Source organism: Callithrix jacchus, chromosome 7, assembly GCF_049354715.1.
Source record: "Callithrix jacchus isolate 240 chromosome 7, calJac240_pri, whole genome shotgun sequence".
Taxonomy (NCBI): Eukaryota; Metazoa; Chordata; class Mammalia; order Primates; family Cebidae; genus Callithrix; species Callithrix jacchus.
In genome coordinates, this window is record NC_133508.1 from 74,013,450 (window position 1) to 74,039,507 (window position 26,058).

The following is a 26,058-nucleotide window of genomic DNA, read 5'->3' on the forward strand; positions in this document are numbered from 1 at the left end:
GCAACAGAGTGAGACTCTGTCTCAAAAAAAAAAAGTCCCAGGAAGGCAGTGGGCTGGGGCTGGCCCAAAACTTTACTTTTGGGCTGAAGCTCCCTACCTTCATTTTTTCATCTACAAACCCTGACCTCTGGGGTCCCTCTGATCTTCCCATGCCCAGGTGAGAGCCCCCACACATGCACCCCATCCTCACGACAGTCCAACTCCCCAAAGGGCCCTTGTCCTTAGAAAGCCTGCATAGGGCTCATTCCAGGGGGCCTACATTTGGGGCTTACAGTGGCCTGGCCTAGCAAAGAAAAATAACTGCTTGGAATCTATATGACTTTATTTTCTAGGGTGGAGGAGAAAGCAAGCCACCCCAGTTGCCTTATCAAGCCAGAGGTAGAGGTTAGACCCCAAGAAGGACTTCCTTTGGGTCAGGAAGTCACCCTTCTTCCAGCAGTCACCAGCAGGGGGCGCCACAGGCCAGTCTGTCGACGTGCTAGCTGAAAACAAGGTTGTCAGGAGTGAGTGAAGGTCTGGCCAGCACTGAGGGCTGTAGGGTGCAGGGAAGTTAGGAGACCCACCAAAGCAGCCGGACCACCTGGTGGGAGGTGACACACCCCCTCCAGCCCGGACGTGGGTTAGGGAGTGGCATCACATTCCGCCAAGTCATTGCCTGCGAAGACTAGCGTCACCTCTGATGTCAGGGCTCCAAGGGGCTTCGTTCCAGCTCCAGGAAAGGGCATCGCAGGGCCCAGAGGTTACGCAACTTCCCCAAGATCAGCTGCGGACATGACTGGCAGAGCAGGGATTCAAACCCAGGTCCCACTGGGCGTCTCTGCCCAGGCGCCTCCGCCCAGCCGCCTGCAGGGTCTGCAGGTGGCCACGTCCCACGTGTCACCTTTACAGACCCACGGCTGAGAGCCGGGCTGGCCTTGGCCCGGCTTCCTTCTTTCTCATCTCTAAAAATGCCTTTCATTCTAAGATCTCCTTGGCAGCTTTATAATAAAAAGGAGCCTTCTGAAACCACAAATGTTTTTAAATGAATTCAAGCCCCAAGTTTCTGCAGCGGGATGGGGGTGGAGGATGAAGATAAGTCTTTGAGTATGAAAGTTACACGCATGGCGCGAGAGCTCTCCACTGACCTCCAAAACTCGCGCTGCTGGGGATACGAGCGCCCCTGGCGAGTCTCCTGAAGTGCCTGCTTTTGAAAGCTCACCGGTCCTTGTACTCTGAGTGCTTTCAGTTGGGTCCATTATGAGAAATCTCCTTTTGAGCAGGGATGTATTCAAATCCAGATGTTGTCTCTGCAGAACAAAAGCTCCCTCCAAATTCTCTTTATGAAGAAGAAGGTTCTCATCCTTTGTAGGAATAATATCTCTTGATAAGTGGAATGTTTTCGCCCCAGCCAAGAACCTGCTGCTCTGAATTTGCTAGAAAACTGGTTTAATAGCCGGCCCATTCTCTTTCAGAGGCCAGGACGGCAACGACAAGGTGGAATGTCAGCGCTTGATGGATTCAATAAATTGAGTGTGGCTTCACTAAAGAGAGGAGGCTGGATTTTTAAAAAATATTTGTTATCTATTTAGATATTTTGTTTTTAAATTCAAGACATATATTCTAATGACAAAAGTGAAAAACAACAGATTGCCAACAGAAACCTGCTCGATCATATACTTCATTTTGATTCAAATAACAACTTTTCAGGAAGGAAGGAAATAAACCTACACATTGATTGTAAATTAGTCCCAATTTCTGTGATATTCGTTTTCTTAAAGTATGCCAGGCCTGGTGGCTCACGCCTGTAATCCCAGCACTTTGGGAGGCAGGGGTAGGTGGATCGCTTGAGCCCAAGAGCTTGAGACCAGCCTGGGCAACACGGCAAAATTCCATCTCTACAAAAAATACAAAAATTAACCAGGTGTAGTATCAGGCGCCTGTAGTCCTAGCTACTCAGGAGGCTGAGGAGGGAGAATGGCTCGAGCCAGGAGGTCGAGGCTGCTGTGAGCCAAGATCCTGCTGCTACATTTTAGCCTGGGTGACAGAGTGAGACGCTATCTCAAAAAAAATAAAGAAAGAAAGCCTTAAAATAGAGAAAATACGGATTACATATCTGTTGACCATATATGCTAACGTAGCCAACAGAAATTTTTATCAGTAGGGTCTAGTTTTTTGTTGTTGATTAAACGATCTGAGAGCTGGAAACAGGAATCCTTTCCTCAATCTACTTGCATACCATTGGTGATGGGGAGCTCACTACCTCTGAAGGCACTCTGATTCACTGTGGGACAGTTCTGATAGCCACAGAGCTGGTTCTCAGGCCCTTGTTATCTCCATGGGAGCCAGTTCTGCCCTTGGAGCCAGGCAGGGTTATACCACTGTTCCTGCCTCTGCCTCTTTTAGTCTTCTCCAAGATCAGTATCCCAGTTCCTCACTATCCTTTACCCTCCGCAAACTGGGCTCTAGTCTCTCACTGTCTCTTCAAACACACAACAACTAGAGTTGAACACAACCCTGCAGCTCTCACCTCCCTCATCGTCAACCTATACCTCTATAGACTCAGCCTGAGATCAATCGTTTGGGGCGGCTGTCTCCATGTGCAACAAAACTTCCGCCAACATCTCTTTCATGCAAAACCTTTTCATTTTACATCCCTCCCTAGAGGGGTTCGTCTATTATCTCATCTGCGTTAGGGGCTTTTGAGCCCTTGTTTGGTCATTTAAAATACCAGCCACTGCATCTAGTTTTGGGTCATTTGCAAATCGAAGAAGCATGTCTTCTGCACCTTTAACCCAGCTGTCAATAGGAATGAGCGATGATCTTGTCCCAGCCAGCCAGTGTCTCTGGGACCCTGGTTTCTCCATCCAATAATGAACAAGGGTGAAGTGATGGCCTCTATCAAGTCAATCCACGGACTACTTGTCAGGCACTATACCACGCCCTTTACAAACACCAGGACACTGAATTCTTCACACCAGTTTGAGGAGGGCGGTATTGTTAGCTCCTCCCTATTCTGCAGATGAGCAAAACAGGCCTTGCAGGATTTGACCTCAATTCTGACTGCACCCAACCTGATGCATTAGCCTCCATGGTTGACTAACAGGAAAAGAACATATCTGAAACTTATCACAAATAGCTAATTTCTTTTATGTTTAAAGAGCTTCTATGAATGAATAGGGTTAAAAGACCAATAATTCAAGAGAAAAATAAGCAAAGGATACAAACAACTGAATGCAAAAATAATGCAAATTGGTCTTAAATGTATGATAAGAGAACTCCCATCCTCACTTATAAATGGAATGCACATTGGAATACGAGACACCACTTTTAACCTACCAGCCTGGCAAAAATCAAAATGTGTGATGGCCCACTATGTTGGCAAGGCTGTGGGACGGAGGCCACTTTCCTCATTGCTAGTGGGAAGGTAAGGGTACAATTTCTTTCTTCTTGGTCTCACTGTCACGCAGACTAGAGTGTAGTGACGCAATCAGGGCTTACTATAGCCTTGGCCTCCCAGGCCCAATCAATCCTTCTACCTCAGCCTCCCAAGTAGCTGGGACTACAGATGTGCACCAATACTCCCAGCTTTTTTTTTCTTTTTTGTCTGTTTTTGTGGAGACAGGGTTTCACCGTGTTGCCCAGGCTGGTCTTGAACTCACGGGCTCAAGCAATCTGCCCACCCAAAGTGCTAGAATTGCAGGCGTAAGCCACTGCAAGCCAGCTGATGGTACAATGTCTATGAAGAGGGGATTTAGCAACATTTTTCTAAAAGTAAATGGTTTTATACCCTTTGTTATAGGCTGAATTGCATCCCCCAAAAACAGGAAATTTGGACACAGACACAGGGAAAACACCACGTGAACATCAAGGTCGACCTCCGGGTGATGTTTCTACAAGTCAAAGAATGTCAACAATTGCCAGCAAACTACCAGAACCCATAATGGCACAGAACAGGTTCTCCCTTATAGCCTTCACAAGGAACCAATTCTGGGCCAGGCAGGGTGGCTCACACCTGTAATCCCAGCACTTTGTGAGGGTGAGGTGGGCAAATCATAAAGTCAGGAGTTCAAGACCAGCTTGACCAACACAGTGAAACCCTGTCTCTACTAAAAATACAAAAATTAGCCAGGCATGATGGTGTGCACCTGTAATCCCAGCTACTCTGGAGACTGAAGCAGGAGAATCACTCGAACCTAGGAGACAGAGGTTGCAATGAGCCGATTTCGCCATTGCACTCCAGCCTGGGCGATAGAGGGAGACTCCATCTCAAAAAAAAAAAAAGAAGGAACCAATTCTGCCAACATCCTGACCTTGGGTTCCCAGCCTCCAGAACTGAGACAATGGATTTCTGTTGCTTAAGCCACCCAGTTTGTAGTACTTGGTGATGGCATCCCTAGCAAATGAACGAGCTCTTTAACCCAACAAGAGGAATTTATTCTGCTACGTATTTGCACGGTCACAAAGTGATACATAGATGAGGGCATACGCTGCAGTATTGTTTGTGACAGTAAAGACTGGAAAAAACCTAAATGTTTATCAGTCAAAAACTGTCTAAGTAAACAATGGTACATTCTTCCAGTGAATATTTTTTAGCTGTCAACAGTAATGAGAGGCCGGGTGCGGTGGCTCATGCCTGTAATCCCAGCACTTTGGGAGGCCAAGGCGGGAGGATCACTTGAGCCCAAAAGTTGGAGATCGACCTGGGCAACATGGCAAAACCCCGTCTCAACAACAAAAAAAAAAATACAAAAATTAGCCAGGGCCAGGCGTGGTGGCTCATACCTGTAATCCTAACACTTTGGGAGACTGAGGCAGGTAGATCACTTGAGGTCAGGAGTTCAAGAGCAGCCTCGATAATATAATCAAATCCTGTCTCTACTGAAAATACAAAAATTAGCAGGGTGTGGTGGCATGTACCTTTAATCTCAGCTACTCAGGAGGCTGAGGCAGGAGAATCGCTTGAATTGAGGAGGCAGAGGTTGCAGTGAGCTGAGATTGTACCACTGCACTCTGGCCTGGGCAACTGAGAAAGATCCTGTTTCAAAAAGAAAAACATTAGCCAGGCATATTGGTGCACCCCTGTAATCTCAGCTACCTGGGAGGCTGAGGTAGGAGAATGGCTTGAGCCTGGGAGGTCAAGGCTGCAGTGAGCCAAGATCACACACCTGCACTCCAGCCTGGATGACAGGAGACCCTAACTTAAAAAAAAAAAAAAATTGAAAAAAACAAAATGTTTAATTAGTCAAAACCTGCTTAAATAAAATATGGTACATTCTTCCAATGGAATATTTTTCAGCTGTTAACAGTAACAAGGTAGCTTACCATGTACTGATTAGAATTATCTCAGGTTTATTTTTAAGTGAGAAAAGCAAGGTGTAGCTGGTTATAGAAAGAGCTTCATTTATGTAAAAATAAAGAGCAACACCTCAGAAATAAGAACAAAAAAGGAAAAGTGCGAAGAAAAATCTGGAGCAAGATATCCTCAGAAATAAGAAAAAGAAACAAAGCTGAATATATATGTGCAAACAGTTGCTCCTGGATGCATAGATTCCATCTGAGAAGAGACATAAGAAACTGCGAACTTTGCTTGTTCCTGGACAGCAGAGCCACTTTAAGGACCAGGAAAAAGGGATCCTGTTTCTACCATAAACATCCTGTGCCTTTTGAATCTCTACATTGTAAATGGATCACCTGTTCAAATGGAGTTGAGACGGAGTTTTCCTCTTGTTGCCCAGGCTGGAGTGCAATGGCCCAATCTCGGCTCACTGTAACCTCCGCCTCCCAGGTTCAAGCATACTCTTGCCTCAGCTTCCCAAGTAGCTGGGATTACAGGTGTGTGCCACCATGCCTGGCTAATTTTTGTATTTTTAGCAGAAACGGGGTTTCACCATGCTGGTCAGGCTGGTCTCGAACTCCTGACCTCAGGCAATCCACCCACCCAGCCTCCCATAGTGCTAGTATTACAGGTGTGAGCCACAACGCCCAGCCAAAAAAAAAAAAAAATCTTACCGAGAACATCAAGATGTCTCTAGAACTTCAAAAATGAACACTAAAAAGAGAAAATAGAGTCATTGTAGCTTTTCACCTTTTGGAAATAACAGCTATTCATAGCTGAAATGGCTTGTTTGAGGAGGTGATATCTTCTGTCTCATCTCTTCATTTAGAAACCAAGCACAAAGTTTGTTTTTAAAATAATTAAATGTCTTCTGAAATCTAGGCAGAAAAAAATAATAACAATCCTAATTAAATATGGCCGGGCATGGTGGCTGAAGCCTGTAATCCCAGCACTTTGAGAGGCCAAGGTGGGTGGATCACCTGAGGTCAGGAGTTCAAGACCAGCCTGGTCAACATGGTGAATCCCCATCTCTACTAAAAATACAAAAATTAGCCAGGCGTCGTGGCACGTGCTTGTAGTCCCAGCTACTCAGGAGGCCGAGGCAGGGGAATGGCTTGAACCCAGGAGGCGGAGGTTGCAGTGAGCCAAGATCACACCAGTGCACCCCAGCCTGGGTGACAGAGCGAGACTCTGTGTCAAAAAAAAAAAAAAAAAAAAAGAGTTAGCACATGCTACCACGCCCAGCTAATTTTTTGTATTTTTGTAGAGACAAGGTTTCACCTTGTTAGCCAGGATGGTCTCAATCTTCTGACCTCATGATCTGCCTGCCTCAGCCTCCTAAAGTGCTAGGATGACAAGTGTGAGCCACTGCACCCAGAAAAATAATGAATCTTTTTACATATACACTTTCTAATACAATCTTTGGGATCCGACTGATCTAAAATGAAATAAATTTTCTTGACGTATCTTCTATATCTTGTAAAAATGATGAAATAAATTTATTTTTAAAAAGGGTTTAGGCCAGGCGCAGTGGCTCACGCCTATAATCCCAGCACTTTAGGAGGCCAAGGTGGGTGGATCACGAGGTCAAGAGATCGAGACCATCTTGGTCAACAAGGTGAAACCCCGTGTCTACTAAAAATACAAAAATTAGCTGGGCATGGTGGTGCGCACCTGTAGTCCCAGCTGCTCGGGAGGCTGAGGCAGGAGAATTGCTTGAACCCAGGAGGCAGAGGTTGCGGTGAGCCGAGATCGTGCCATTGCACTCCATCCAGCCTAGGTGACAGAGTGAGATCCCATCTCATAAAAAAAAAAAAAGAAACCTAAGAACTTTAAGACTATTCTGATTTGTAGGCTGGGTGCCGTGGCTCAAGCCTGTAATCTCAGCACTTTGGGAGGCCAAGGTGGGTGGATCACCTGAGGTCAGGAGTTTGAGACCAGCCTGGCCAATATGGTGAAACCCCATCTGTACCAAATATAAACAAAATTAGCCGAGCATGGTGGTGCATCTGTAGTCCCAGCTACTCGGGGGACTGAGGCACGAGAATCGCTTAAGCCTGGGAGGTGGAGGTTGCAGTGAGCCGAGATCACACCATTGCACTCCAGCCAGGGCAACAAAAGTGAAACTCTGTCTCAAAAATAAAAGAAAAAAGAAATATTCTGATTTGCTGATTTGCTTAAGGCAGTTAGGCCCCACCCCTGGGAACAGGGTCCTTTCTGACCAGATCACATGGCTGAGAAGTTTCCAGTACCATTAGGAATGGTGACTCCAGCAAACGGTGTGGGAGAGACAACCAGCATCTTCTATGGAATGTTTACTGGCCAGTGGTACCTCTAACTGCCATCAGAACAGATGACCACCATGTGAACTGTGCATTAGTGACCCACCAATCTTGTGAGGGGCTCTCTATGACCACCCCATCTGTGGGTGGCCACACTGACCACATGAGCTGCTGTCAGCCCAGCCACTGCAAGTTCCTGACCCTGCTTAGAGCTGCCCTGGTGGCAAGTTCATCCGTGTTCAGCTTCTAGTTCTCCACTCCCATCTGAACCTTCACAGACGGCATAGCTGGAGACCCCAGGTGAGCCTTGAGCTCCCTTCCAGCTGACTTCCCTGTAACTACTTTTTTCAGATGCAAGGGGAGGTCCACAGGCTGTACTTGGTGAGGAGGGGCAACAGACATGTGCACAGCAAAACATAACTGGAACCACTTCAGCTCATGCGATCACTGACTCACCAAATGTTTACCAACATTCGTGCCAGGTCCTGTGCTGGGAATGCAGAGGACAGTGAGACTCGGGGCCATCCTCAAGGAGCCCAGTCAGGTGGGGAGACAATGGAGGCACAGACCATGGCAGTTCAGTATGGAAACACAGTGAGGGAGGCACCTCCCCGTCCTAGGCCAGAAGGCATGAATGTGCTCACAGCAGCCTCAGCCCCACCCCCTACACTCCAGGTTTCAGGGAAGGCCATGGAGGTTCTCCAACAGCTTTGAGTTTATCACCAGAGTTGTGTCCCCAGTGAAATTTTAGGGAGTGCTCAACCTCAAAACTGGGGACTCAACCCCTCTTCACATGCGCAGGGCTTTGCAGAATCCTCTCTGGCCCCTTCACTGCAGTAGCTCTAGGGACAGGAGTGAGGGGCAGAGACAGACTGGATCTTTTATCCACTTTTCCTGGATCTTCAAAACTAGTGGGATTCACCTGTTAAGGGAGCACTCAGTGAGATCAAAGCAGAAATTTCCACTCCAAATCATTCTTTCCAACTAATACTTGGGATTCAGCTCTTCCTGATCAGGTCCCCAAGTGAGTCACCAATACTTGAGAGCACCAATGTGGGTCCGACCGCCATCTCTGTGGCAAATGGGGCCAGGGGTCCTGGGACAGAGAAAGCCTGGCTAGTCCCATTCTCAGTTCTGCCCAAATTAACTTGGCACGTGGCCAGGGGCAAGTCCCTTTCCTCTTTCTCCCCCAGTCTCCTCATATATGAAACAAATGTTCAAGGCCAGGTGTGTGGCTCATGTTTATAATCCCAGCACTATGGGAGGCTAAGGCAGGCAGATCACGAGGTTAGGAGTTTGAGACCACCCTGGCCAACATGGTGAAACCCTGTCTCTACTAAAAATACAAAAATCAGCCAGGTGTGGTGGTGCACATCTGTAGTCCTAGCTACCTGGTGGGCTAAGGCACGAGAATCGCTTGAACCTGGGAGGCAGAGGTTACAGTGAGCCGAGATCGGGCCACTGCACTCCAGCCTGGGTGACAGAGAGAGACTGTCTTAAAAGAAAAGAAACAAAGGATTCGGGCTAATCAATCTCTATTAGACTTCCTAGCTCTAGCAGTCTGATTTGAGGTTTCAGAAACAGGGAAGAGGGGTAGCAGCATGGGGGTTGGTGGAGAGAGAAGAGGAGAGACAGGAGCTGGCCAGGGCTCCATAGACAAAAGGGCTGCAAGTTTAGACTGTGGATGTTATCTCCAAATAGGATTATACTCAGTCACAGGATGCAGACCATTGAACTAAACAGAGATGGTTGGCCCTATCACCAAAACACACCATCTGTAAGGCCCATATAATTATATATATATACACACACACACAACACACACACACACACACACACACACACACATATGCATATTTATATGAAGTTACCAAATAAACTTCTGATTTTGGGGGGTTTATTTTGTTTTCTTTCTTTTTTTCTTGAGACGGAATCTCGCTGCCACCCAGGCTGGAATGCAGTGGCACAATCTCAGCTCGCTGCAATCTCTGCCTCCCCGGTTCTCCTGCCTCAGCCTCCCGAGTAGTTGGAATTACAGGCATCCACCACCACACCTGGCTGATTTTTGTATTTTTGTAGAAATGGGGTTTCACCATGTTGGCCAGGCTGGTCTCTAACCCCTGACCTCAGGTGACCCGCCTGCCACATCCTAACTTCTGAATTTTGGAATTAACTTTAGGTTTATAGAAAAGTTGCAAAGATAGTACAGAGAGTTCCTGAATACCCATCTTCCAGTTTCAGTTTCCCCTAATGTTATCATCTTACACCACCCTGGTACATTTGTCAAAACTCAAAAATACCACATTTGTCCATCATTAGTAACGTAACTGCAGATCTTATTTGGATTTCACCAGCCTGTCTGTTCCTGCTCTCTCTGCTCCCTGACATAACCTAGGGTAGCCTCCTGCATCTAGGCAGCACGTCTCCTGTGTCCTCTGGTGCGTGGCTGTTGCTGTCTTTCTGTGCTTTTGATTTTGATTTTTTTCTTTTTCATAATGCTTTAATTATTTATGTGCTTCTTACAATCTTGACAGTTTTTAGGGGTCCTAGTCAGGTATTTTGCAGAAACTCCTTTAATTAGGGTTTGTCTGATCTTTTTCTCTGGGTTATAGGGTTTTAGAAAGAATAGCACAGAGGTAAAGTGCCCTTCTGGTCATATAACATGGTGTTGGGGGGGCAGGGGTAGCTACATGATAGCCACTAGACTTATCCCTGGTCCTGTTAACCTTGGGCGCTTGGTTAAAGTGGTGTCTGCAGGTTTCTCCATGGTATAGTTACTATTCTTCTCTTTCCCTACTCTATTATTTAAAAGCAAGTCCTGAGTCCAGTGTACAGGAAAGGGAAGGAAAAGGAACAATGAAGGCTCCACCTCCTAGAGAAAGAATCTACATTCATTATTGGAAATTCCTCTGTAAGGAAGATTTGCCTCTTCTCCCCCAGTTGGTTAGTGATTCAACAATTTATTTACATCAGGACTGGGTGTGGTGGGTCATGCCTGAAATCCCAGCACTTTGGGAGGCCAAAGTGGAGGCTTGTTTCAGGCCAGGAGTTCAAGACAAGCTTGGGCAACATAGTGAGATCCCCATCTCCACAAAAAAATTTTTCTAATTTGGCAGTCTTGGTGGTACACAACTGTAGTCCTAGCTACTCAGGAAACTGAGGCAGGAGGATCGGTTCAGCCCAGGAGCTCAAGGTTACAGTGAGCTATGATCACAGCACTGCACTCAAGCCTGGGCAACAGAGCAAGACCCTGGCTCTAAACACACAAAAAAATTTACATCAGTATAAATAAGATATTTCTTTTAGGCTGGGCACGGTAGCTCACGCCTATAATCCCAGCACTTTGGGAGGCCGAGACGGGTGGATCACAAGGTCAAGAGATCAAGACCACCCTGGTCAACATGGTGAAACCTCGTCTCTACTGAAAAATTCGTTGGGCATGGTGGTGTGTGCCTGTAATCCCAGCTACTCGGGAGGCTGAGGCAGGAGAATTGCTTGAACCCAGGAGGCGGAGATTGCGGTGAGCCAAGATCGCACCATTGCACTCCAGCCTGGGTAACAAGAGCAAAACTCCGTCTCAAAAAAAAAAAAAAGATATTTGCTCCAACTTTGGCCCTAGGGAGCGCTTCTGGTTCCTGGATCCCTTTGACATGCTCTCATCCTTTTGTGTTTTGAGCACTTCCTAACTCCCTGTCACCACAAGACACTCCCTGCTCATCTTTTCCCTGTCCCAGCCCTAAAATCAGCCATCTCTCCAAGGAAATAATGTATTTTTAAAACAAGTTCTCCAATTACCTTGTCAATTGTCCAAATATATTGTACCGAATTTGAGTGCACGATTTAAAAAAAAGAAAAGTTAATTTGTTCAGTAACCATTTAAAACATACATCAATTTTCATAGCCCTGCTGTAACAAGTCTTTTTGAAATATACCAGGAGTTGGTCAGGCGCGGTGGCTCACGCCTGTGATCCCAGCACTTTAGGAGGCCAAGGCAGGCAGATCACAAGGTAAGGAATTCGAGACCAGCCTGACCAACACAGTGAAACCCCATCTCTACTAAAAATACAAAAATTAGCTAGGCATGGTGGCACATGCCTGTAATTCCAGCTACTCAGGAGGCTGAGGCAGGAGAATTGCTTGAACCCAGGAGGTGGAGGTTGCAGTGAGCCAAGATCACGGCACTGCACTCCAGCCTGGGCAATAGAGTAAGACTCCGTCTCAAAAAAAGAAAAGAAAAGAAAAAGAAATATACCAGGAGTCTCAAATCTGGGCCTTTCTTCACTTCTGGGAGGCCTTGTTGAATTTAAACATCACCTCTGCAGCCACTCTGCTAAGGCTTGGGGGCAGCCTGCCCAGCCTTCCTACAGAGGCAGCCCAGTTCCCAGGTCGCCCCCAGGCTCAGCTGTCCAGTGAAGCAACTGAAAGCCAAGGTCATGGGACCTTTCCCTCTCCAACCTCACATCCCAACCCCCCGACCCTCAGGCAGTGACTAGTCCATAAGCTTTTTAGACCTCACCTAGGCTGGCTGGGCAGAGGCAGATAGATGGTGAAAGACCAGGCAGGCTCCAGGAAGGAAACTGGCCAGCCCAGCCACCAAGACAGGCATGGGAGAGACAGAGGGGGATGTGTGGGCCTGGCATCAGAGAGTTCCTGGGGATTAGGGCCGAACTTTGCAAAATCCAGCTGTAAATGGAGCAGGGGTTCCCCGAAGAAGCCCTGGGTTCCGTAGAAGAGAGTCAGCTTTTTGGGAAGCATGAACCGGAAAAGAGCAAGACTGCGGCTCTCTGGGAGGGCAGGGAGCTTCATGACTCATCACCTGGTCCTGCTGGCTCTTATTGGTATAGGGCTGGGGAGCAGAGGGTCTGGGAGCAGGAGCAGAGTCCTGGTCTTGTTGCAGTCCCAGAGGAGGTCCTAGGCTGGCAAAGACAATCTAGCATGTTGGGACATAGGCAAGGTGTTGTGGAGGCACTTAGGAGGGTACAATCCAGCATCAAAGGAGTCTTGGCTGGCCTCACAGAGGAGGTAACATCATCCAAAAGATGAATGGAACTGGCCAGGAAGCAGCTGGGTGGGAGGGAGGGAAGGGCACTCTGAGCAAAGGAAGAAGCAGAGCACAAGTACGGAAGTGTCTGCAGTGTGCTGGTGGTGCCTACACCCAGTGAGCACTCTATAAAGGGGAGGCGTTATCTCTGTGCTCGATTAATACTGTCATTATCACTATTAACCTGGACACATCACTTAATATTTTTACTATCTTAAAGGCAGTTACTACAGTGAATAAATGCTTAACATCCCTGAGCTCTTCTCAGCTGTAAAAGGGGCTGTTGTGAGATTAGGGGAACAGCCGGCTCTGCACTCAGCTGGAGTGACAGCCAGCATGTGAGGTGCCCGGCGTGGTATGTGAGCTGGCATGCGGCAGGGGACCTTGTGTTTCCTCTCTCCACGGGCTGCCAAGCCACTGGAGCTGTTGTGCCTCGGGGGCACAGAGAAGGGGACACTTTGGGGTCTTCAAAGATGACCAGTCAATAAAGCAGGAACATGGCTAGGCAGGGGCAAGCCCAGAGGAACAGCCTCAGGGCCCAGCTAGAAAGGCATATACCGGCCTCACTGGGGTCTTTGGTGGCTTGCCAAACAAGCAGGTGTGAATGGGGAGATGGACTTTTTGAAATATACCAGGAGTCTCAGACACGAGAGGGATTTGGCCCTTTCACAGGACACATGCCTATGATGTGGTAGAGGGAATGTAAGAAAGGACTGGCACACAGCCTTGGAGAGAGCTACATGAGTTCCAGCTCCAGCAGCCCCTGAAACCTGAGCAAGTGACTTCATCTTTCGGAATCTGAACATCCATTTCCTCTGCTATACAATTTCATTAAAATACATACAAGAATATCTAAAGCACAGTCTTTGTAACAGAAAAATAATCCTAGAAACAACATCCAACAACAGGTGAAATGAGTAAGTAACCTGTGGTATATTCATAAAATGGGACACTTTTCAGTAGTAAAATAAATTACAGGTATGCAGGCAATCAAAATGGATTTTTAAAAATATAATTCAGTATGAAAAAGGAGTCACATAGTTATCGAATGATTCCATTTACACAAAGTGAAAAATAGCTATACAATATCCTATTTAGGGATGCATACAAAGGTGATAAAACTATAAGAAAGAGGCCAGGTGCAGTGGCTTATGGCTATAATCCCAGCACTTTGGGAGGCCGATTCGGGTAGATCACAAGGTCATGAGTTCAAGACCATCCTGACCAACATGGTGAAACTCCATCTCTACTAAAAATACAAATATTAGCTGGGCGTGGTGGCGTGTGCCTGCAATTCCAGCTACGTGGGAGGCTGAGGCAGGAGAACCTCTTGAACCCAGGAGGTGAAGACTGCAGTGAGCCGAGATTGCACCACTGCACTCCAGCCTGGCGACAGAGCAAGATTCCATTCTAAACAAAAACAAAAACAAACAAACAAACAAACTACGAGAAAAAGCAAGAGAATGACTAGCACAACCAAAATTCAGGAAACTAGTTCTTCAGGATGTGGGGAGGAGGCTGTGGTGGGGGCACGCAGAGGGCCTCAAGGTACTGGCACTGGTCTTTTTTAAGTTAGGTGATAGATACATAGCCTTTTTATTATTAGTATTATTCTTTAAGGTGTGCACGTATAGTTGTGTCTATGGTGTCTTTTATAATAAAAAAATTATAACACCAGCACTTATAGGACACATGCCTATGATGAGGTAGAGCGAATGTAAGAAAGGACAGAAAACTCTGGTGGCATGAGGCCCTGTCCTCCAGCATGTGGGCTCTGTGTCCTCTCTCTCTCTCTCTCTCACACACACACACACACACACACACACACACACACACACACCCTGGAAGCCAGGCTCCCCTCTGCCCTTACTCACCGGTGGTTCACAAAATGGCAAATAATAGGAGCGCTAGAATAGGAGCTCTTTATCCTGGTTCAAGTCTTTCCAGCTGGGGCAGTTTAGCCCTGCAGAATTTTTCAAGGGTAACATCAGCAAAACGACCTCTGTCTGTAAGCCTCTGAGTAGATACTGTAAACTGCTCAAGCGAGGGATCAGGTCTGACCTGGGAAACTAAAAGCATCTTCACGGAGCAGGGGAGCTCCTCCAGTGGGGGCAATCAGTGAGTTCTGCGGTGTGGTGACAGTATTCTTGTGTGGACACTCACGTGGTGATTGGGGTAAATGGCCTTCTTTTGCCTGGTTTTCTGCCTCGGCCATTGTGCATCTGCTGGTTGAATCTGCCTTTCGGTCCTGGTAAGGTAGAGATTTCAGGAAAGGTGTACCTGGCCCTGGGGTTGGCCCACCTCTGTGTGACGGCTTCGAGCAGTGTGTCTTGAGGGCCTGACTCCACCTGAAAAGTGCCTGTCTGAATGTACCTGTCTTTATAACTATGGTTCTGCCTCCAAGGTTATAAAGACCAATCTCTGTGTACCTTACTCACTCGATAGCGCACCTGGCGTAGCTTCATCAGGCAGGGTGTACCTGTCAAGTTCTTAGGTCCGAGCGTTCGCGTCTTTACCTGTCCTGGTAAAGTGCCGTCCGCACCTCGGTCAGTACGTCCCGGCAGGTGCGTGTACCTGGTTAGGTCCGTGCTAATCTTGCGCGTACGAGCCGTTCAGTGTCCCGCTCGGAGTTCGTCGCCGCCCCGGCCTTGAGGCGTTGTCCCCAGGCCCCCGATCCCACCCCGTCGCTGGCCCCGCCCGGCGCACAGCGGCCCTGGGGGCAGGGAGGGGGCGGGGCCGGGGCGCGAGGGGCGGAGCAGGAAGGGGGCGGAAGCTCCGCCCAGGGGCGGTCTCCCGGGGCGACCCCGCCCCCTACCCGCTTCCGCGTCAGCGCCTCACCACCACCTGCCCTATAAAGGCTCCGTTGGCCTTGCCCCCGGGACTCGGCCCCATGGAGACGCCGCCGGCCGCGGGTGGCGCTCGGCGAGGTGAGGCGAGGCGGGAAGGGCGCAGGCCGCGGCGGGGAGCGCTCCTTCGGGGTCCGAGCCGAGGGGAGGGGAGGGGCGGGGTCCTCTTCCCCCGGCCCGCCGGGCCTCAGGATCCCTCCAACTTAGCCCAAGTTGTGAGGGCCGGGGAAGAGCACCCGGGTCCGGATCGGGGACCAAGCGAGCGTGGGTCTCAGGCTGGGACAGCCTCGGCGTCACCAGCTCCCGTCAGCCAACCAGAGTTTCCCAGCAACTTTTCTCCCCGCGGGTCACCCCGGAAACTTGCCCTCCCCGGCTCTGGGAGTCCGGCCACGGGCCTGCGCTGCCTGGACCTAGGCTCTGAGTACCTGACTGGTGGGCGAAAGAGATGGCCTCAGTGGGGAAGCCCCGGGATTCCATCTGAGAACCCCGTCCCTTCCTTCTGAGTCGCCTGGGTTGGCGTGGAGGTGAGAGTGGGAAGTGGAATCAGACTAAGTTCCGATCCTTAGGCCAACAGCTAACAGCTGGATGACCTTGAGCACATTTTTAATGTTTGCCTCAGTTTCTCCCTTCATAGAATGAGAGTGGGAATGCCTAGCCGGGAGGGCTTTTGAGAGGACAACCTGAGATAATCACACTATGTAGTGTGTAGTGCCACCAATCCCTCCTCCTGCTGGATGGTGATGGGAGGGGGGGTGGGAGAGAGCGCTGTTCCCCATCCCTAACCCTGTTGGTTGTTCAGTAGGAGCTGTGGCAAGTGCCTTCCAGGAGTCTGAGGTATGAGTGGCCCCTGTGGAGAGAGGCCTGTGTCGGAAGTCATCCCCGCCATGAGTCTGTGGGACTTTGAGGACAGCCACAGCAGTCAGGACACCTCCAGGCTGGCCCAAGGGCCGGCCGCTGAGGAGGCCTCGGCCTTGGAGCTGCAGATGAAGGTGGACTTCTTCCGGAAGCTGGGATATTCATCCTCAGAGATCCACAGTGTCCTGCAGAAGCTGGGCATCCAGGCAGACACCAACACAGTGCTGGGCGAGCTGGTGAAACACGGGATGGCCACCGAGCGGGAGCGCCAGGTCTCACCAGACCCTTGCCCTCAGCTCCCTCTAGTCCCACGGGGTGGGGGCACCCCTAAGGCTCCCAACCTGGAGCCTCCGCTCCCAGAGGAGGACAAGGAGGGCAGCGACCTGAGACCGGTGGTCATCGATGGGAGCAATGTAGCCATGAGGTAAGTGTCGCTTCTGTGGCCAGGATACATGAGGTTCACGTCTCTCCTGTGACCAGGACATATAGAAGGATGACTGTCTCTGCAGCTCTGATGGGCTGAAAGGAGTGACTTCCTTCTTAGGGATCCCAAGCCTTTTATGAGGCTTGCCCAGCGTCATGCTACTGGTGAGTGACAGAGGCAGGGATCAGCCCAGTCCCCTCTGTCCGCAGAGCTCACCTTATGCTGTTGGTCCCTCCCTGGGGCCAGTACTGTGTCTCTGATCCTCTCTGCAGAGCTGTGTAGGGACTAGCTTGTGGGCGGCAGCTCACTCACTCCACTGAACCTGATCTCCCCAGGTGGGTGTTGTGAGGATGGATTGTGCAGATCCTGGAGAGGAGCAATCATTCAGTAACTGCAGTAGTGGTAGTAGGTACTGGTAGTAGGTATTGTAGGTAGTGGTAGTAGCAGTTGCTGTTATTCAGAGGCTGGGCTTCTGAGACCTTCTCGTCTCATACCTGGGCTCCCACTGAAACAGGCTCAGCCACTATGTCCAAGAATGACCCTAAGACTGGGTCCAGCTTTACCTGAGCGGTGGGCAGGTGGCCTGATGCTCTGGCCTCAGGTAAACTGCGACTTGGATCCCCGCGGATTCAGCTGAAGCAGCCTAGGCTGGACTGGTCTCTGGGGGTTCCCTGGGACCAAAGCCAGGACTCAGCCCCAGTGACTCCTACCCCCACTCCCAAGCAGGTTCTGGCAAGGGGTGGGGTGGGGTGGGGGCGGAGGGGGAAGCCAGGACTGCTGCTGACCTTGGGGAACCCAGACTTCTCCCATCAATCCAGGCCCCACCCTCTGGCCCCACTTTTTTCCCCAGTTCCCTCCAAGGCAGGCTGGTGAGTCAGTGCTGAGTAGATGCCTCACAGGAAAAAGTTCCTGTTGGCATGGACAGGGAGACCCCAGACACGAGGTTGGGAAGGGCTCCTTTTCTGGCTGCCCCAAGGCTGGCATGACATCAGCCTCTGCCCTCCCTGACTTGTCCCTGACTTGTTCCTGACTTGTGGCCCCCACGGGGCAAGTTTACTGTCCAGCTGGCCCTGGCCTGGCTCAGCAGGCATGCAGCTGAGCCCTCTTCCCTTTCTATCACCTTCAGGCCAGTCTTCCTCTCTCTGACTTGGGCCGAGCCTGGGTGAGAGGCTGAGAAAATCCAGTTCCTATGCCAAGAGGCAGCAGGTCACAGCCTGTGCTTCAAAATTACGGGGGTCCCCCTGAGTGTCCAGCCTTCTGTGGGTGAGCCAGGAGCTAGGCTGGATCTGTGTGACTCCTTCCCCTGGAGGCCTGGGCCAGGAGCGGCTGAGCCCTGGGAACAGCCATGTGCGGTGTGTGTTTGTATCCAGAAGGAGGAGGGACGTGGGAGGAGGGGCTGTGATATTGTGGGGTGCTCAGAGGGAGCCTGCTCCTAAGAAGCAGAGCCACCCACCAGCCTGGGGGTTTCTGAGCTGGGTCAGTGGCAGGAGGGGAATTCCAGCCTGAAACTTCCTGTCTCAGCTGCTACTCGGTTCCTGCCTGGCTGCCCCCCTCCCCAGGGGCAGATGGGCTAGCCCCCATCATATGCAAATCATGGGGAAATTCACCTCTGTTTCCTTCTAAGGGAATTTTTCTCCACTCACCAGGCCCAGCCCAGGCATATCTTTTCACCTGGGGAGGCTGGCCTAGCCTTGCCCTCTGTCCTGGGGCAGGAGCAGCCTAGCTGGAGCCTTCTACACACACACATCCTACCAGCGTCGGCTTAGCCAGTCTGGGGGACCCTGACCTTCCGGGCAAAGAGGACTGGGGTGGGGGTGGGGATGTCTGGTTTTTCTGTGCCAGCAGAGCTTCCTTCAGTGCAGTGAAAGAGACAAAAGCTAGCGGCAGGGGAGCACTCCAGGCTCATGTGCTCTACCAAGAGAAGGCTCTGATAGTGCCCACTGATTGCAGTTTTTCCATCTGCTGAGGGAATATTCAGGTGCTAGGGCTTCTGAGAGCCGACTTGTCCTCAGCCAAGATTTTCAATGCCCAGAGGCACTAAACTGCCCTGGGAACCCTGGCATCCCATTAGTTCCCAAGGCTCCAAGATATAGCCTAGGATCATGTGCCCGGAGGGAGGCGGGTGGGTGGATACAGGCACACACTGCATACCTTGGATGGGCTGACCTAGCTGCCATGGTTTTGAGAGGCAGGGCACAAGGCCCAGGGAAGGGGGTAATGTGATGGGGAAAGCACTGGGCATTGTGAAGACACAGACCAGGGATCTGACCCATCATGGGAAGTCAGGGAAAGCTTCTCAGAGGCAGTGACATCTCACTTGGGTTCTGAAGGAGGAGCAGGAGTTTGCCAGTGGCATTGTTTCTCCCATTCGCCACCTCTGATAACACACTTTGTTCAAACTCAATTTTGGGAGCTTTGTTCTCCCAAATAATTCTGGGTCTTCTGTTAGAGACAGGAAGGCAACCGAGTGGCCCAGACCTGGGTTGGAGTTCTGACCGTCTCTTACCACTACTAGCCAGCAGACCTTGGACCAGTCCCATAGCCTTCCTTTCCTTCACGGTAGCAAGCCCTGTCAGAATGAAGGCAGCGGGAGCTCGGTGTCTGCGAATCCCTGCTCGCTCCCTGTGACCAGCATGGGTACCCCTGCCTTTGCACCTGCCTGAGCATTGCCATACCTGGTGGTGATGAGCATAGGCCCTGGGCCTGCGTCTCCGTTCCACCATGACTGCTGTGTGACCCTGGTGACTAAGCTACCCTCTCTGGACCACAGTTTTCATCTGAAAAACAAAGAAGGGGATGCCGTAGTGCCCTTCTCACAGGCTTGCTGATGATTCAGTGCTAGGCACTTAGCACAGGGCCTGTCTCCCTATAATTTAGAGACCTGGTGCCCCAGCCTTGCCCCTAAGGCTGCTCCATGGCCTCCAGCTGCCCCACCTCCCTCCCTACCTTCTCTTAGGGCTCCAGCTATCATCCCTTACCTCCCACCATTAAAAACACCCACAGGATGTGGTCGGCCCTGGACTTGCCTCTTTTGCGTAACATTTATTCTGTTTTACTTGCCAAATGTGAGAGTCTAAGCTGTTAACTGAGGGGACTGTGAGAGGCAGGGCCTCTGGTCCCAGGAGCTCTTCCATGGCACCTAGTTCCCTCACCCTCAGGAAATCCAGTTGGAACCCCCACTTTGCAGGGCCATCTTTGGCCTGAAGCCACCCTGAAAACTATCTCGCCAAGTGACCCCTCTTAAACTGTGGACTGCTGGGCCCATTTTCAGATAAACAGAGCTGCAGCAGCCCAGGAGCCCCGCCACACGTCCTTCTGTCCTGCGTGCAGCCACCTGTGGGTGGGGCACAGCTTGGTCTGAGACCAAGGCAGGGCCGATGTCCCCTCACTCAGCTGTCCTTGCTAAGAGGCCCCTAGCATCTTCCTGATGGTTTTTCTACCTTGGAGAGAAGAGGCGTTTGGGGGAATTGCCATCCTGGGAGGAAAAGCAGTATCCTTTCACTTTCAGGCTGAAAGGCTGCCGGGGAGCCTGCCCCACTCCGGGGCTTTCTGTGCCACACTGAAGGCTGGAGTCACCAGCCCCTTCCCCTTTGCCCTTCTCAGGCCCCAGCCCCTGAGGTGTGTTTGAGGACTGAACGTTAATCCGGAACAATCTGGTTTCTCCTCGGTCAGCCCACCCGGTGCTTCCCCCGCCCCCACCCTCGCTGTAAGAGATGAGGGAGGGGTGGTGACTCAGTGTGCATGTGTACATCTGTCCCTGTGGTCCCAGCAGCTCTTCGGGTGGGGCAGGAACCAGAAGTCTGCCGGCACCTTTCCCCCACCCCCAGGTGTGTTGCAAGTGGCCTGGCCCTCCCCCACCGTGGGGAGCAGTGCTGCCAGCTTCCCTGCACTTCCTTACTTTCAGGAGCCTCAGGGAAAGTCCCAGCGGGGCCTCGCCATCCTGGAGCTGTGGGAACTGGCACTGAGAATGGAGGCCTTGGGCCCCACCTGCAGAGGCCAGGGCCTGAGCCCCACTGCTCACCACTACCCTACTGCTCACCAAAGTCAGGGCAGGGTTAGGGGTGACTGCCTCCCTCCTCCTGCTCAGGCCTAGGGGGTAGCAGGCTGGCCATTGGTGTGGGCTAACCCTGTCCTCCTCTCCCTCCCAGCCATGGGAATAAGGAGGTCTTTTCCTGCCGGGGCATCCTGCTGGCAGTGAACTGGTTTCTGGAGCGGGGCCACACAGACATCACAGTGTTTGTGCCATCCTGGAGGAAGGAGCAGCCTCGGCCCGATGTGCCCATCACGGGTGAGTGGCACCTCTGGAGGTGGGATGGTCTCGCTGCCCCAGCCGCCCTGGTTCCCCCCAGGAGAGACCCTTTGGGAGTGACCTACAACTTCTAGAATTCAAGCAGGGACTAGCATTTCTTTTCTTTTCTTTTCTTTTTTTTTCTCTTTGAGACAGAGTCTTACTCTGTCACCCAGGCTGGAGTACAGTGGCACCATCTCAGCTCACTGCAACCTCAGCCTCCCAGGTTCAAGCAATTCACCTGCCTCAGTCTCCCGAGTAGTTGGGATTACAGGTGCGTACTACCATGCCAAGCTAATTTTTGTATTTTTAGTAGAGACGGGGTTTCACCATATTGGCCAGGCTGGTCTCGAACTCCTGACCTTGTGATCCACCCGCCTCAGCCTCCCAAAGTGCTGGGATGACAGGCATGTGCCACCACGCCCGGCCTTCTTTTCTCACTTTTTCCTGTCCTTAGCAACCCTGCTCTGAACAGTGGTCACTGGATGTCACCTTGTCCAGCCTTCTGCCTCAGATCTGGGGCTCCTCCCTCATCCTACTGGTAGGCAGGTTGCTCTTTCAACATTCCCAGTGGCAGAGGGGCTGTGCCACATAGTGGTTAAGCCTGTGGGCTCTGAGTCAAGACAGCCAGAGTTGGAGTCCTGGCTCTGTCCCCTCCTGGCACCCTGGCCGGGCAGGGACCTCTGTTAGCCCTGCTCTGAGCCACGTGCTCCTCATCTGAAACATGGGGTCGATGGTGGAGAGTGTTGACAGTAGTGCCTTCCTCACAAGGTCATATGAGTTAACACATGGTGAGTGCTGAGAAGAGTACCCGACACATGGGAAATGCTCAGTATATGTTAGCTGTTACCATTGTTCTTGCAAGAGCCCCCAGCCTTTGGAAGTAAAAACGGAATCAGTTTCTCTAGAAGTCTTTAGATCTGGGGGCAGCCAGGCTGGGACTGCAGGCTCCAGGAAGAGGGGCCCTTACCACTTGTGCACATCTGTGTCCTCGTGGTCCCAGCAGCTGCCCACATGGGGCATGGTGAGTGGCCTGAGCTTTCCCCACTGTGGGATTGAGTGACCTTGTCCTGGCAATGCAAAGGGCAGAGCCCGGATACTTCTGCACCAGAGCAAGCTGGGGCTCATTCATGGACCCCTCAGAACAGGCTGGGTAAGGGCCAAAGCCCAGACCACATCTGGCTTGAACAGGCCTGATGTCCAGAGGGAGAAGACGTGCAGGGCCAGCTCTGTGCTTGGAGTGTTTGCTGCACGGGCCCTGCCGTCTGTGCTCAGATGTTCTTGGTCTTCAGGCAGCAAACTGTGCCGGGCCATCGGAGGGACTGGGGCATGGAAGTGACGTCGGCAGACCTAGTTCTTACCCCCGTGACCTTGGCGTTAACAACTCCCGTGTGTGGCCGGGCGCAGTGGCTCAAGCCTGTAATCCCAGCACTTTGGGAGGCCGAGGTGGGTGGATCACGAGGTCAAGAGATCGAGACCATCCTGGTCAACATGGTGAAACCCTGTCTCTATTAAAAATACAAAAAATTAGCTGGGCATGGTGGCGCATGCCTGTGATCCCAGCTACTCAGGAGGCTGAGGCAGGAGAATTGCCTGAACCCAGGAGGCGGAAGTTGCGGTGAGCCAAGATTGCGCCATTGCACTCCAGCCTGGGTAACAAGAGCAAAACTCCGTCTCAAAAAAAAAAACAAAATAACTCCCATCCGTGGCCACCAGCAGGTTAGGGAGCCCTGAGGGCCCAGCTCTGGGTCCCGCTGGGCCTTGACCTGTATGCACCTCGTCACCTCCCAGACCAGCACATCCTGCGGGAACTGGAGAAGAAGAAGATCCTGGTGTTCACACCATCACGGCGTGTGGGCGGCAAGCGGGTGGTGTGCTACGATGACAGGTTCATCGTGAAGCTGGCCTATGAGTCTGACGGGATTGTGGTTTCTAACGACACGTACCGCGACCTCCAGGGCGAGCGGCAGGAGTGGAAGCGCTTCATCGAGGAGCGGCTGCTCATGTACTCCTTCGTCAATGACAAGTATGTTCCCACTCAGGGGCCCTGATGGACTTGGGGTCCATAGGGGAAGCCAGAGATAACCTCAGCAAGGGCTGGGCTCTGTGGGACCCTGTGGCCATTGGAGGTTGTGGTCTTGCCTCCAGGTAGCTTTGCGAATGAGACGGACAGCTCACCACATAGGAGAAATCAGACCAGGACCAGGCATGGGACCAGGCAGGCTATGTAGTGAGTGGCTAATTTGGGAGATGGAGCTATAGCATTTATGAGAGGATGTGGTCGGTGGTTCCAGGTAGCCGCTCCACATCCCAACATGGCAGAAGCCACGGGGCAGTGGATGCAGGCTGCCATCCTCCCAACAACCTCAGACAGGGAGTTACCCTAAAGCTGCCCATGGGCTGTGGCCCTCTGGACCAGGGATCTTCTCCTCCCTTGGTATGATCCCACCCAGAGAGCGGTTTTGGGGGGCCCTGGACAGGCCCCAGATTCAGGCATCGTTTTCCTGTTCTTCCCAGCAAGGCTTGCTGTCGGCCCCTTCTCAGCAATTAGAATTCCCTGCATGGCTCCCACCTCCAGAGAGCTCTTTGCACCCACTGCAGGTTTATGCCCCCCGATGACCCACTGGGCCGGCACGGGCCCAGCCTGGACAACTTCCTGCGCAAGAAGCCACTCACTTTGGAGCACAGGAAGCAGCCGTGTCCCTATGGTATGGAACCCAGCCTGCCCTCCCTGGTCCTCCTCTCTCCTGCCCTTCCTCTCACTTGTCTGCCTGTGCCCTGTTTTCCTCTTGGGGACCTCCACCATTGGACACCCGAACCCTGTCTCCTGTGCCACCCCTTCCCCACTCTCACTCCTGGTTCTGGAGTGCCCTTGCTTAGAGTCCCTCGATTCCTCTTCCAGGGAGGAAATGCACCTACGGGATCAAATGCCGATTCTTCCACCCAGAGCGGCCAAGCTGCCCCCAGCGCTCTGTGGCAGATGAGCTCCGTGCCAATGCTCTCCTCTCGCCCCCCAGGGCCCCAACCAAGGACAAAAGTAGCCGGCGTCTTTCACCTTCATCCCAGTCCAGCTCTCTGCTAACAGAGAGTGAGCAGTGCAGCCTGGATGGGAAGAAACTAGGGGTCCAGGCATCCCCAAGGCCCCGCCGGGAGGATCTAACACAGACCTATGCCCCATCAGGCAGGAGCCTCCCACCTAGCGGGGGCAGTGGCGGCAGCTTCGGGCCCACTGACTGGCTCCCGCAGACCCTGGATTCACTCCCATACATCTCCCAGGACTGCCTGGACTCGGGCATTGGCTCCCTGGAGAGCCAGATGTCAGAACTGTGGGGAGTTCGAGGAGGCCCTGGTGAGCCGGGCCCACCCCGAGCCCCTTACACAGGCTACAGTCCCTATGGATCTGAGCTCCCGGCCCCTGCAGCCTTCTCTGCCTTTGGCCGGGCCATGGGTGCTGGCCACTTCAGTGTCCCTGCTGACTACCCACCCCCACCCCCTGCCTTTCCACCTCGAGAGTACTGGTCTGAACCGTACCCACTACCCCCACCGACACCAGTCCTTCAGGAGCCCCCAGTACAGAACCCAGGGGCTGGCCGAGGCCCTTGGGACAGGGCAGACAGCCTGGCCAAGGAGCAGGCTAGCGTGTACACCAAGCTGTGCGGTGTGTTCCCCCCACACCTGGTGGAGGCTGTGATGCGGCGCTTCCCGCAGCTCCTGGACCCCCAGCAGCTGGCTGCCGAGATCCTCTCCTACAAGTCTCAGCACCCCAATGAGTAAGCTGTCCGAGGCTGGCAAGGGCAGCACCCCCAGCCTCCAGTGGCTGTCAGGCTGGGCTTTGCACCATCAAGGAACTCGTTCCCAGCCCCAAGGCCCATCCCGGAGGCTGGACAGAGGGAGGATTCAAGTCAGGAAGGGAACCCCACAAACCAAAGATACTGTAGGATTGGTTCTGGCCCATGCAGCATGTCTAGCCATCTGAATGGGTCAGAAGCGATCACCCTGTTGATACACATTGTATCTCTGTAGTTTAAGGAGACGCTGCCGGTAACGGCGTCAGTCTGTGGCTGAGGCCCAAACCGTCTTTTCTCTCAGAGGGTGGGGAGGGAGGTGGGGGCAGCAGAGGCCTGAGCTGGATGCCCTGTGCATGCCACCCCACCTCCACCCCACCCCAGGACGTTGGCCTTGGCTGGCTAGTTGGGCACCATGTGCCCGCCCTCTGAGGGCCTCCTCTACGCCAGTGAGGCCTCATTCGTGCTCTCGCTGGGCACGCGGCTTCGTGTCAGTAAGCAAAATGCTTCTTAATAACCCACCTTCTGCCCCACTCTGTTCCTTACCCCGTTGCCCCGCAGTGGTCAAGGGCCCTCTGTCTACACCTTCCTGCTGCTCCTCCTCCATCTTCTATTCAGAGCCATCCCTTCCCCACAGGTGGGGGAACGTGTGTGTATTTGTGTACACATGTAAATTTTAAATATTTTAAATGCCAGGTCCTTACCTCCTTAAAACATCAATAAAGTACAATCAATGTCAGCCCTTTCAAAAAGTGATTGCCTTTTTTACACTCAGGGTGTTGGGCTGGCCTCTGGGTGAGGAATGGTCAGCGGGTGTGCACCCCTGACCTTCTGGCACACCAGCTCCTCAACCCTTCTCTGGAAGGAAGACTTAACCAGGAATGCTTAGCCCCTTGGGGATGGGGCATCTTTCCCGAGGCCTTGGTCTGGGCTTTGTTAGGAAGTGCCCATGGACACACAGGCGGGCAGGGGCTGGAGGGGGCAGTTAGGCAGCAAAAGTGTAAAAGGGCTTGGAGGCTAGATTTAGCTGCACAAAGAAATCTTATTTACAAAATAATTGGGCTTCTGTTTGTTTTTATGGGACAGGAAGCTAAAATACCAGACTGTCCAGTTCATTATCAGCCATTTGGCAATGCTGAGTGACTTGCCCAAGGTCCCACAGAGGAAGGACAGACTGGGGCAGGGCCTTGAGTCCTGTTTCTGGTCCCCAGATAGGGGGGAAC

The 26,058-nt window shown here is 51.9% G+C and overlaps 1 protein-coding gene and 1 long non-coding RNA gene across 11 annotated transcripts; one reads left to right on the forward strand and one right to left on the reverse strand.

Moving 5' to 3' along the window:
* Nucleotides 1–304: 304 nt before the first annotated feature.
* Nucleotides 305–17,655, reverse strand: LOC103794362 (uncharacterized). Its single transcript, XR_621691.5, has 4 exons — nucleotides 17,326–17,655; nucleotides 16,979–17,128; nucleotides 14,512–16,808; nucleotides 305–1,534 (listed from the first exon to the last, which is right to left on the reverse strand). It is a non-coding gene; the product is annotated as an uncharacterized LOC103794362 (long non-coding RNA).
* ZC3H12A (zinc finger CCCH-type containing 12A) lies at nucleotides 15,517–25,587 on the forward strand. 10 transcript variants are annotated; one of them, XM_078331251.1, is made up of 7 exons: nucleotides 15,517–16,007; nucleotides 16,286–16,762; nucleotides 20,911–21,050; nucleotides 21,207–21,324; nucleotides 22,842–23,076; nucleotides 23,652–23,758; nucleotides 23,953–25,587. In XM_078331251.1, exons 3-7 carry the CDS (start codon nucleotides 21,036–21,038, stop codon nucleotides 24,822–24,824), a joined length of 1,347 nt encoding a protein of 448 aa, XP_078187377.1. In that variant the 5' UTR covers nucleotides 15,517–16,007; nucleotides 16,286–16,762; nucleotides 20,911–21,035; the 3' UTR covers nucleotides 24,825–25,587. The 10 variants fall into 10 exon arrangements, with proteins under 10 accessions (XP_078187377.1, XP_078187376.1, XP_078187375.1 ...); XM_078331250.1 differs by having other exon boundaries at nucleotides 15,517–15,564; nucleotides 16,283–16,762; XM_078331249.1 differs by having other exon boundaries at nucleotides 15,517–15,564.
* Nucleotides 25,588–26,058: the final 471 nt, after the last annotated feature.